This window comes from Amblyomma mixtum, chromosome 4 (assembly GCF_055824585.1).
Source record: "Amblyomma mixtum isolate Tamu chromosome 4, ASM5582458v1, whole genome shotgun sequence".
Taxonomy (NCBI): domain Eukaryota; kingdom Metazoa; phylum Arthropoda; class Arachnida; order Ixodida; family Ixodidae; genus Amblyomma; species Amblyomma mixtum.
In genome coordinates this window covers 138,060,261-138,071,189 of record NC_143015.1, presented here as the reverse complement: position 1 = coordinate 138,071,189, position 10,929 = coordinate 138,060,261, and the positions used below count along the sequence as shown (strand labels likewise).

The following is a 10,929-nucleotide window of genomic DNA, read 5'->3' as shown; positions in this document are numbered from 1 at the left end:
CAAAACCATGAGTGGGCGTCACAAAAGTATGTTTCGGCCACTACGACGACTGAGCTGCAGTTCCATCGCTGAAATCAACACGCAAACAATGCGACGCCCCACACTCGCTCTCAACACAGCGTGACAACCCAACGATAACATGTCAGCCTAGTTCTTAGAATTAAACTTCAACTTCAATTTTCTGTTCAATTAGCTTGAGTTACTCATTTAATAAGGGTAGCAATTTTTTATATAGCTCCAAATACTATCATTTGTACGTTAACTACTGGTAAATAAATTGTTCACAATGATATGAATACCGAGACAGACTTTAAATTACTTTTGACCACACTAAATCGCTTCATTAAGCCAGCACAAAGAGTCAGTATTTTATTCGTAGAAAATAAAATGAAAGTAGCGTCCTGAAATAAAAAACCTAAAAAAGTCCGCCGAATTTAAAAAAAAAAAATAGAAAGTCCAACCCCTACATATAAGATGTTACCACCAGCCACATTGCACAACTCAATAACCTTGTTTGTGGGGCTGAAACGGCCACAATACACGCATTTACCTGCATTTATTTCTATTCTATCTAGAGTTGTTAATAACCACCACCCGTTGAGCATAGCAACGGCTTCATATGTAAGATAAACAGCAGAACCTATTGCTATTTCTGCTCGTTTTCTAACATTCCGGACATATTCAAGCACTCCAACACAGCCACACTATCGGCTCCTGTCAGGTGCCGTGAGTCTGGGCAAAAAAGGCTTGCCCCCAGAGAGCAATGATGAAGAATGGAGTCCACAACTCACTGAACCCCAGGGCGCCTCGGTGCCCATGTCTAATGTGTTCTTCCATCTCGTTCACTGGACAGCTGAATGAGCACCGCAGCATCGTGAAGGGGCAGCTGCAGGACCTGCGTAATACCAACAACGAGAAAAAAAATAACCAGCTAAACTAGGCTACAGCTTCATTAAAACATTTCGTGACAGCTTCCATGTTCATTTCTTTCTACACCACGGCGTCCCTCCATTTTCTCCCCTCTTCTGGTTCTTCTCTCATGACCGTTTGGATTGGCTTGGATCAGCTTGGAGCAGTTCCGAAAACTACAACGGGCTTCAGCCACATGATATCTCAGGGTCGGCTTCCGATAAAGGCTCTTGTCATGAAAATGACACCAGTTAGACGTGAATGCAATTGGAGGCAATCTGTCAGGACTAGCGAAATAACTTCCTTTTGCTACAGTTTCTCTCATCTAGATAAAATGTTACAAAGCACAGATGTAAACTCGACGGAGCAGAACTCCAGCAATAGCTACATCCAACAATAGCTACGTCCACTTTCAGTAAGTCCACATAAGCAGCATCAGCGCAGATAGCACATTGCCCAGGGCACCCACTACCAAGCCTGTTGCCTATTTGATAAGGAAACCCCCATATCACATCATGGTGACCAACATTTTAACTTGCCATTCAGGATTGGGATATATACCCCAGAGCAAGTGCACAGAGCATACAACAAATTAGGTAGGCCAGTGAAGGAGCATGTTTGCGAGACATCATGCATATGCAAGGCTTACCTGAACTTGCAGGTTACATCAGGTGGCATTAGTTGTTCTTGCTGGTCAGGTGCAGTCGCTGCACACGTTTCACGTGTGCTAGCTGCTACCCCTTGACTCCCAGTCGGCACGGTCATGGGCCCACTGGTGCCAGAAGTGATGTCACTAGAGTCCTGCATAACGTCACAGGCCAAGAAAATAAACCCTGTTCAAGTGATAACATCGCAATTGCAACTACTTTAATAATTTTTCCATCTGCATGTAACATGCTATCGCTAGTATCAGTCTGCCCTCAGGCAGAGAGCATGAATGAACCCAGCACATTCCCAGACCTCCTGTCTCCCAGTGAAAATAAGGATTCTCCATGAGGCTGCTAGGCGAAGGTGACACCAATAATGCCACAATATTCAGCTGACTGCAACTTACTGCACATTCCAACATGCGGCAAGCCACATTCCCTTCTGACACTTTTACAATTCTGGACATATGCTGGGCTCAGCAAACTTTCATATTTTTACTCTTTATATCATGTTGCACAAATTATAGTCACTGCTTTTCAGTACGCTTTTAGTCGCAGTTTCATCCTACGTTCTCACTGGCGTGAGTGGAACATTTTGCACCATGGATGCCATTCCATGGCGCTCGGACCAAAAATATCAAGTGCTTTACAAAAACAGGGAAGAATTAAGAGCGCCACGGCACAAGGTGCTTTCGTCTTCTCAATTGAGGTGGGCTCAAAGATCCGTTTACCAAGCATTTTACCCCATATAAGCCGAGCACCAGGCCAGGGGAAATCCCGTACGCATTGTATCACCGATGGGCACCCGGCGACACCGGCGATCGAACCTCCTGCATGCGAGGCGGAAGCCCAAACCACTAGATCACCGCTGCGGTCCCAATATGATTGATGTCTTTATATTTACTGACTGTCCTGCTCAGAATCTGTGAGCCTTGCTGGGGAACGCAGCACTTTAATAATGCACAGCTTAGTCCAATGTAGTCGTGCAACCTTCCTTCCAGTCCGTCCTTTTCATCGACTGGTTTCTTCGTCAAACATGTATACCAACGATCTCAGATATTGAGTCTTGCGCTTTATGAGTGTGGAACAGACGAGTTCAGTCAGGATCAATGCTTCAAGTTCTGCTGGTTGTGAAACATAAAACATTTTTACAGTTTTTGCCTCAGCGGACGTCGAGATGCAAGGAGTGGTCGAGCACAATCAGCTGCCGGCACTCGCATTTCGAAACACGTAAGCCGAACACGCTTCACATGGAGTCTAACTGCGCCTCAGAAGCAAGGGAGTTTCGTTAGGATGCAATAAAACACGAATCGCAGTCACGAACTCACCTCCGGCATCACAACACACTTGATGATCGGCACCACCAGCAACACGACGAGAAAAGCGCTTTGGCGCCATAGAGTTTGGCGCCAAGTGAAGTGACAACTTTGTAGTGACGTCACGGTTTGCGCTATTATAAAATATAAAGTTATAAACAGAGCAAAACACACAATGCAGTTTTAATGCACACACTTTAATAAAATTTGGTTGAAGTGTTTTTATGAGATATTTTTGATGTTTTTGATGTAGCTAAATTTGCTGCAGGGCTGCTTTTTAGCACCATCACGTGACGACGCGATCGCCTTGTGGGTGATTTAAATTTGGGGAGTCGAGTGTTGTCGCGTTAACTTTCAGCCTAGGTCCGAACGCGCAGCTCGAAGCAATGGATATTAATATTGCTTCCAATATAGACGACCTGGAGTCTCAGAAATATGCCGAGCTGTTGGCCCTGGCTCGCGAGCTCGGCTACACGTGCAAGGGCAATCCGAAGAAGGCCAAGGTAGTGAAGTTCATCCGGCAGTCCGTTGCGGTCGGCTCCGCCCAGGGCAAAGGTTCGTTTTTCTTCTCTTTTCTGACCCCTTGAGCGTGACAGTGAATTGGTTGGTTTCTGTTAGCTGATTTTATTAGCATGGTCGGGTGTGCATGCCATTTTTGTTCACATGCCCAATGTAGTCAATGTCTCCCACGTTGAGGGCTTTTCTACGGTATGCTTGTAGGCGTTGAACAAGTGAGCCACGCGGTTAAAAAGTAGAAGCGTTTCTTGGTTCTTGTCTGTGTAAACAGGCGGTTTACAATCAGCTGTGCGTTGTGGGGGGCGTCAAAGCAGGTTTGCTGGTATTCGGGGCTTTCGTGTTGACCAATCGCAAACTTGCTGGCCACTTCATTCGAACGTGTCGCTGTGAGGTGACCAGCATTATTATATTGTAGCGATTCAGCGGTCCGGTAATGCGTCACAGCGTTTCTTACGATTAAGCTTTTTTAGACAGTTTTACGAACACGGCGTGACGGCCTGTGGGCGTTGACCTCATTCTTTGCCTAAGTCGTACAGATATCCGTTCATATTTCATTGCCTTTCATGGAGTTTCAGCCTGACTACACCCACTGCAGGGCAAAGGCCTCTCCCATGTCTCTCCAATTAACCCTGTCCCTTGCCAGCTGCGGCCATTGTATCCCCGCAAACCTCTTTATCTCATCCGCCCACCTAACTTTCTGCCGTCCCCTGCTACGTTTGCCTTCTCTTGGAATCCACTCCGTTACCCTTAAGGACCAGCGGTTATGTTGCCTTCGCATTACATGCCTTACCCAAGCCCATTTCTTCCTCTTGATTTCAACTAGGATATCATTAACCCGCGTTTGTTCCCTCACCCACTCCGCCCTCTTCCAATCTCTTAACGTTACACCTATCATTTTTCTTTCCATAGCTCGCTGTCAATCACTGTCATTTTTTTTTTTTTTTGTAGCTCAGCTCCTTATCCTTGCACTGTTTGATTTTGCTCATGTGAAAGTTCACCTCACTTTTTCCTTGTTTTTTTTTTTTGTGTGGCGTCAGTAGAAAAAAAAAAGGAAGATTGCCAGATATGCTGTTGGTCACCTGTCAGGAGAGCTTTTTGTGTGCGCGGACCAGGTTTGATCCCAATGTGCTTGAAAACATCTAGCGTACATCTGTGACCAGTGTTGAATTGACATATGCCATGATGCAAACCAAGCTTCAGCGTTGGTATTCTGACGTAACCATCTTCTGTGTTCCTACCATCTTGCACCGCTTTTGCGAGTGTTTTTGTCATTAAATACCAACAAGAATAGACAGCTGGTAAAACAGTTTACAAGTCTAAACTGAAAAATTAATAAGAACAGTGATTAATTAGGAAAAAAATTAGCTCAGCTACAGAACTATTAATCTCAGTTTCCAGAGATGCTCAGAGGGTTACAACATTGTATGTATCTTTTAACCAGTGTTAACTAGAAACATAATTTTTGTTGCAGTTCATTCAGTGATGAATTGGAATTTCGATGAAAGAAAATCTGAAAAGCTTAATTTTATCAGAAACGTGGCTTTTTAAAAGTGGCCTCATACCTTAAAGGTACAGTTAACTTTTGAGTTAAGGAGCCAGATACATTAACAGCCATCGTGAAGAATGCAGAAACCACTGTGTGTGATCGTTTGTTCAGTATTTTCAGGGTGCTCTTGTCAAGCCTCCTGTAGCGAACAGTGATCAGGCCGTGTGCTGGTGGGGATAATGTAACTAAGCCTTCGTGGCAATATCTAGGTCCTTGTCGGAAGGTATACACTCAAAATCCTTGGTCGCTTGAAATGCCGAGTCCTCTGGTGCACTGTTCACAAGAAGTCTGTGCGGCACTTGTGGTATCATACTTATGTTTTACTGTCTGCATACACTTTCTTCGTAAGGCGATATTCAAATGGTGCCCGCAGCACGTGGACTGCACTTCAAGGAATAGGGACACTGAAATTTTGTTGTGGGTTTGCTTCATTGGAATGGTGAAAAATGCATTTGTATACGTGGATCAGCGTGTATATTCCACCTATGCCTGGTAAATAATTTAATTCATTTTTGCTCACGTGTTGTTTTGGTTTGAATAGCCATAGGGGGGCAGTGAAGTCACATAAGAGTTGAAAAAATGCTGAGGTCACATGATGCGCTCAAAAACTGGGATATTATTGCTCCAGCTCTTACACCCAGGAGCCTACAACAAATTCACAAGCGGCGACTCCATTGCAGCTTTTATATGTCTGACGCGACCTCAGTATTTCCTCATCTTTAACGTCATAGGCACTGGTTGGCTGTTCAAACCGGAAGAACTCGAGAGGAAAAAAAAGGGGGTAAATTGCACATTATTTATCGGGCACAAGCAAACTCCGCCTGATGATCTATGTTGAGTGATGTATTGTGCGTCGTTACAAAGACATGTGACCAAAATTTGGAGTCCCTGCTCCGTTAAACATCTATATGCGAGGCAAAGTGCTGCCAGCTGCTGAACGTCAAACTGCCACTTGTCAGGCAGCACCGCATTTAAGTTGCACGTCTATCTAATGGAGTAGTTGTTGAATTGTATTAGCCTATCTCTATCTCTAGGCAACTAGTGCCAGCTGCCAATAAATGTTGTGCGAGTGGTTGTGAGGTGGGGAGAGTAAACAGATAACAAAGGCGGTCAGAATGGTCATGGGGGCAGTGCCTTGGGTTGCAGCAAGGGCAGTCAGCCACTCCCGCTGTTATCTTCTAGCTTCCAATACGCTTTGTGACAGCGTTAGTAGGTGTAATCTTTGTATTTGCTCGACGAAAAAGAACTGGCAGTTGTTGTGGGGCTCCTATTGAGTACTTCAGGCTGCTCCCCTCCGTGTGGTCTTGGCCCCGCCAAATCGCCGCCACGCACGTACGCGTCTTGAGTCAAGCAGAATCTCCTTCGGGCTTTTTGCCATAGACTCGTAGCACTTCAATGGAGGAGGAGGAGGAAAACTTTCATACAAGTATAGCGTGCTTGTTTTCCTGAGCGGAGCCTTCAGTCCAGGGCCCCATGTGCCGCCATGATCCTGCAGGCCAGCTAGAGCAGCTGTCGCTGCTCTTGCGGCTTCGTGCTGATCAGAGTGGCCTCAAGAAAAAGGGCTCGAAGTCCATGAACCCTTTGGCTACCGCTATCTTCTCTGTTGTGTGCTCAAAAATTAAGGAGGGCACTTGAAAGTGCTTGCATTCTTTGAGTGTGAAAAACTGTTTCATCATGACTTCTGTTGCGAGGTTCATTAAGGATTGCTTTCTTTCTAATGACATACCTACTTATTGGCATATAGTCAAAAGACGCAGCACATATAGTCAAAGAAGCAGCACATTTTTGTGGCCTAGGGGCCTATGAGTTGCACCTCTCACTCTGAAGATCATTGGTTCAATAGGGGATATTCAAAATTCCACAAGTGCCGAAAACAAGATGGCGCTAAAGGTGTGGATGGAATGTAGGAAACGTATTTTGGAAGACTCAAACAAAAAAAACTAGTCTTTCTTGCTTTGTTTCAGCTGGAAACGCATAGTCGCCATCTTGTTTTGGGCAACATTGTCATGCGGGAAAGCGCACTTGCGGGATTTTGAGTATCCCCTATTCCCCACACCTTTGGAGTAAATTTTTTTTTCTTTGCTGTAGACATTGCTATTTTATGGTCTAGTACTCGCGCCACGAGAGACACGACGGCGACATCACTGGGCAGTTTTCGGACAACGGCTGCTGGTCAATGCTGCAGCTGCCGATGTGATTTATAATGCTTTGACATTGAAAGCGGATGCAGCAGGATCTAGTAAACCGGAGCCTTTCGCTGAAACGTTTTGCTATATTTCCAGTTAGGTCCTCCTTGAAAGAACATAGGACGCTGTTTGTTTTATAGGGGCACCAAAGACGAATGGAAGCTGGCCCGTAAGAGTAGGGTACTGCGTTCTCATAGCAAAGGGGTCTGCACTCCGAAAACGGAGCTTTTAATAAGCTTTGTAAGCTAGAAAAAAAACACAGCCGAAATACAGAAAGTTTACTTGCGAAGTCGGCCAGAGGTAGTGACCTCTGGCCGACTTCGCAAGTAAACTTTGATGCATCGACACAGAATTTTAGCCGCAAGTCCCAGAGGCTAGGCTACGCTGGCATTCCCATCAAAACGGTGATCACGGAGTCCTTTTCTCTGTACTAGACTCCTCGAGTTGGAATCAAGTGGAGGGGGAATTTATAAACATAATTTACTTGGCAGTAAATGTGTTCTGCTGCCAAACAAATGTAGGCATACCCAGAAAGAACCTTGGAACCAGTTTTTATTCTGACCAGAATTTGCATGACGCTTTCCGCAGTGTTCCTTTAAAATAGGAGGTTGCAAGTTTTCGTGTGTCACTCAAACAAGCTGCTGTCAAGTTACCAATCGTGCTTGAAAGCTTCTTGGTTCCCAGTGCTTGCTAGAAGGAATGCCTGGTTTTCGATTCTGCAACTTTTCACGGGAACAGTGAGGTTCTCAGGCGCTGTGCTCGTGTATTTGCAACTGTGTTGTCCCTTTATTTCAGTGGCTGTGATCAAGTGATGATTGTGCTTGGTAGTGTGTTGCCTGTTGTCATCAGCCAAGCTACATCCACTGCAGGACAAAAACCTTTGTTTTTTACCTCCAGTTAACCCTGTCCTGTGCCTGCTGTGGCCACCCTATCCCCCGCAAACTTCCTAATCTTATCTATATTCTGTTCTTCTGCCTCTTCCTAATGATCCCAAGGGTGGAGAGGCAATGGTGCATTATTCAGTTTTTTTTGTAGCTCAAACCTATCAAATGCTGCCCTAAGGGACCCATTGATTATTTCTCCTTCTCATCACTTCTAGTGCCCACGTCCATTTCCTTTTCTCAATTTCACCTGGTATATCATTGACTTGCGTTTTGTCTCCTCAATCTGCCTTTTTGTCTCTACCTGCCTGTAGGCTGTACGAAATGTAAGAGCATTTAATGGTTTGTGCATAGTACCATACTTGGTCTTGGGTATATCACATTCAGTGTTTCAGAAATCCTTAGTTGGTCAAATGTTTTAGGGGAATCCCCCAAGGTGGAGTAGATTTCTAATAAGGGAGTAATTACTCATTGGCATCCACCCGAGTGCAGTCACACGGCTACAAAGGAAAGCTATACAGCTTTCTCAGAGCTGTATAGCTTTCCTTTGTAGTCGTATGGCTGTGCTCGGGTGGATGTCAATGAGTAATTACTCCCTTATTAGAAATCTACTCCACCTTGGGGGATTCCCCTAAAACATTTGACTAACACTGTTCCCACTTCGAGTTACTGATAAATTCGCTCTCGCCCTACCATAAGCTTGCCGTCCCGGTTAGCTCAATTGGTAGAGTGACTGCTCCGGTGAAGCGGTGGTCCTGGGTTCGAACCCCGCACCAGGACGAATTTTTCTTTAACTACGAAGTTTCTGAGAAAGCTGTATAGCTTTCCTTTGTAGCCGTATGGCTGCGCTCGGGTGGATGCCAATGAGTTATTACTCCCTTATTAGAAATCCTTACTGATTTTCATCTGCCATTTCCAGAAAACAAGGTGACATTTGCACCCGAGGCTGATGACGTCAGCAGCCCAGACCTCGAGGAGACACAGCCAACAGCAGTTTCGGTGTCTCCAAAGAATGCTCAACCAAAGACGCCAGGAGTAAAGTCTTCTTCAAAGGTCAAGAAGACTCCGAACTTTGCCAAGCTTCACGCGGCCGGGTTTGCCAAGATGAAGTCCTTGCCAGAGTGCGCCGCCCGTCGCAACATCCTGGCAAATGTGGCCGGACCCAGTGGTGCGGCGCAGACTCCAAAGGCGGCGGCGTCCCGCATCCCTCGGCTCATGCTGAAGAAGGCCAAGACGGAGCCGCTCAAGGTGCCCGTGCGAGAACGGATTACTCCGGCTCGCCGTACGGCTACTCGGCAACACCAAGCGCGCACAATATTGGGCAAAGTTCGCTCAAACAGGAGATTCGATCTGCTGATGGCGAAAAGGGGCCTGGTGTGCGACTGATGTCTTTTCTCTTCAAAAATTTAAGGGGATTTTAATGACTCCGTAGTGTCTTTATGCTGCGGTACATGAGTGCATGACATGCCTGCATATTTTCGACAACGCACTATAAGTAATCAAAATTGCTGATTTTTTTTTATGTGTGCATGTTCATTTGTCATGTGTAAATTGCAATCCTGTGCTGTGCATTTTAATCCTGCTGTTTGCACGTGGCAGATCTTGCATTTTCATATTCTGTGGTTTGTATAATTTATTCGTGCGTGGCCAAAATTTAAAAAGCATTGCAGGAATCGTTCTTATGCTGTTACATACTCTCACCCAATTTTTTATTTAAGGTACAGGTGTAGCAGGGGGCCTTGTAAATTGCTTGTCATTATTTTTTTCCCTCATCTGCCATTGTTCTGTTTTTTAATGATTTTTAATGGTAGCGTTTTTAAAGTAGGCTTTGTCAATCAATAGGTATAGACTTTTTAGATGTTTTTGGCCTTTAATGAGTTTTAGGTTTACTTTGCTACTTCTTGCCCTGCAGTGGAAACAACTCCTCAAAAGTTTTGTACAGACGTTAACACTATGTTGTCATAATTTTTGTGATGCTGGTAGAATCTGAGGCCAAAGCTTGTGGACCACTAGAAATCTAGAACACTTGACATATTCTAGGCACATGTTCTGAGCTTTACAGTACTCCTGTATCGTGTGCTGTGGCCAGAAGGAATATTTTGGTGATTCTTTAGATCCAGCACCATGTCTTAATCTGCATCGATCATATCCAACACGTGTATATAAGAGTTCCTGTATTGTGCTACACTGTGGAGGCTTTTTTTTACAACTGAGACAAGGTTTATTTTATTCTTTTCAGTTGCACTGCATTTGTGCTTCTGTTTTAGTACACATTGTGTTATGACGTAATGAATAAACTTGCTTCTGTGTATAATACTCAGCTATGCTTTCCTGATGTCCTTTCAATTTTCTGGTAACATTTTCCAAGTGTTTATTGCGAATGGAACAAAGCAAGGAATAATGGTTGCTCTTTGCAGTGACGAGTTCAGCGGCCTTGAAAAGAATTTTTTTATGGCCTCCTGAGCTTTACCACTAAATTTTCAGTTGGAAGAAGTGGTCAACAGGATATTTCCTAATTATAATTCTGATGCGAAGTGCAGTTGGCAGTCTTGGTTGAAAGGATTAATCTAGGTGCTATTATAGACCCCTTGCTGGTCAGGTTTCAGCATACTTGATAAACGCAGGGCATGGCTTTGTACTCATTTGCCAGATTACTACAGATAAAAAGGCCATTTCTAGAAATCTGAAATTGCGCCCCTTTCGTCGGCTCCCACTCAACTGCTGTGGTGACTACTAGTTATGCTTCATACTTTATTTCCTTCTGAAGTGCGTCTTTAGTGTTGCAGAAAAACTAGCGTCGGCATCTTTGGCGTAGTTCGCCGTGAGCGAAAAAATCCACGACAAATCCCCGCAGAAGCAACCTTCTCACTGGATTGTGAGCAAGCTGCACGCCATGGAAGGTGGCAGGTAATGACTGGTCGCTAGAGG

The 10,929-nt window shown here is 44.8% G+C and overlaps 2 protein-coding genes across 2 annotated transcripts; one reads left to right on the top strand and one right to left on the bottom strand.

Moving 5' to 3' along the window:
* Positions 1 to 537: 537 nt before the first annotated feature.
* Positions 538 to 2,953, bottom strand: LOC149348418 (uncharacterized). The gene is made up of 3 exons (XM_089585821.1): positions 2,885 to 2,953; positions 1,559 to 1,710; positions 538 to 895 (listed from the first exon to the last, which is right to left on the bottom strand). Exons 1-3 carry the CDS (start codon positions 2,891 to 2,893, stop codon positions 718 to 720), a joined length of 339 nt encoding a protein of 112 aa, XP_089441947.1. The 5' UTR covers positions 2,894 to 2,953; the 3' UTR covers positions 538 to 717.
* Positions 2,954 to 3,146: 193 nt separating this feature from the next.
* LOC149348417 (uncharacterized) lies at positions 3,147 to 10,321 on the top strand. Its single transcript, XM_089585820.1, has 2 exons — positions 3,147 to 3,427; positions 8,921 to 10,321. The coding sequence occupies exons 1-2, from the start codon at positions 3,259 to 3,261 to the stop codon at positions 9,385 to 9,387; spliced, it is 636 nt and encodes a 211-aa protein (XP_089441946.1). The 5' UTR covers positions 3,147 to 3,258; the 3' UTR covers positions 9,388 to 10,321.
* The last annotated feature ends 608 nt before the right edge of the window (positions 10,322 to 10,929 follow it).

Excerpts from the sequence above, each read along its gene's own strand:
- LOC149348417 (XM_089585820.1), top strand. The coding sequence starts at position 3,259 with ATGGATATTAATATTGCTTCCAATATAGACGACCTGGAGTCTCAGAAA. Across the intron at positions 3,428-8,920 it reads CGGCTCCGCCCAGGGCAAAG|AAAACAAGGTGACATTTGCA; the intron begins GTTCGTTTTTCT and ends TGCCATTTCCAG.
- LOC149348418 (XM_089585821.1), bottom strand. Across the intron at positions 896-1,558 it reads GATGTAACCTGCAAGTTCAG|GTCCTGCAGCTGCCCCTTCA; the intron begins GTAAGCCTTGCA and ends GGTATTACGCAG.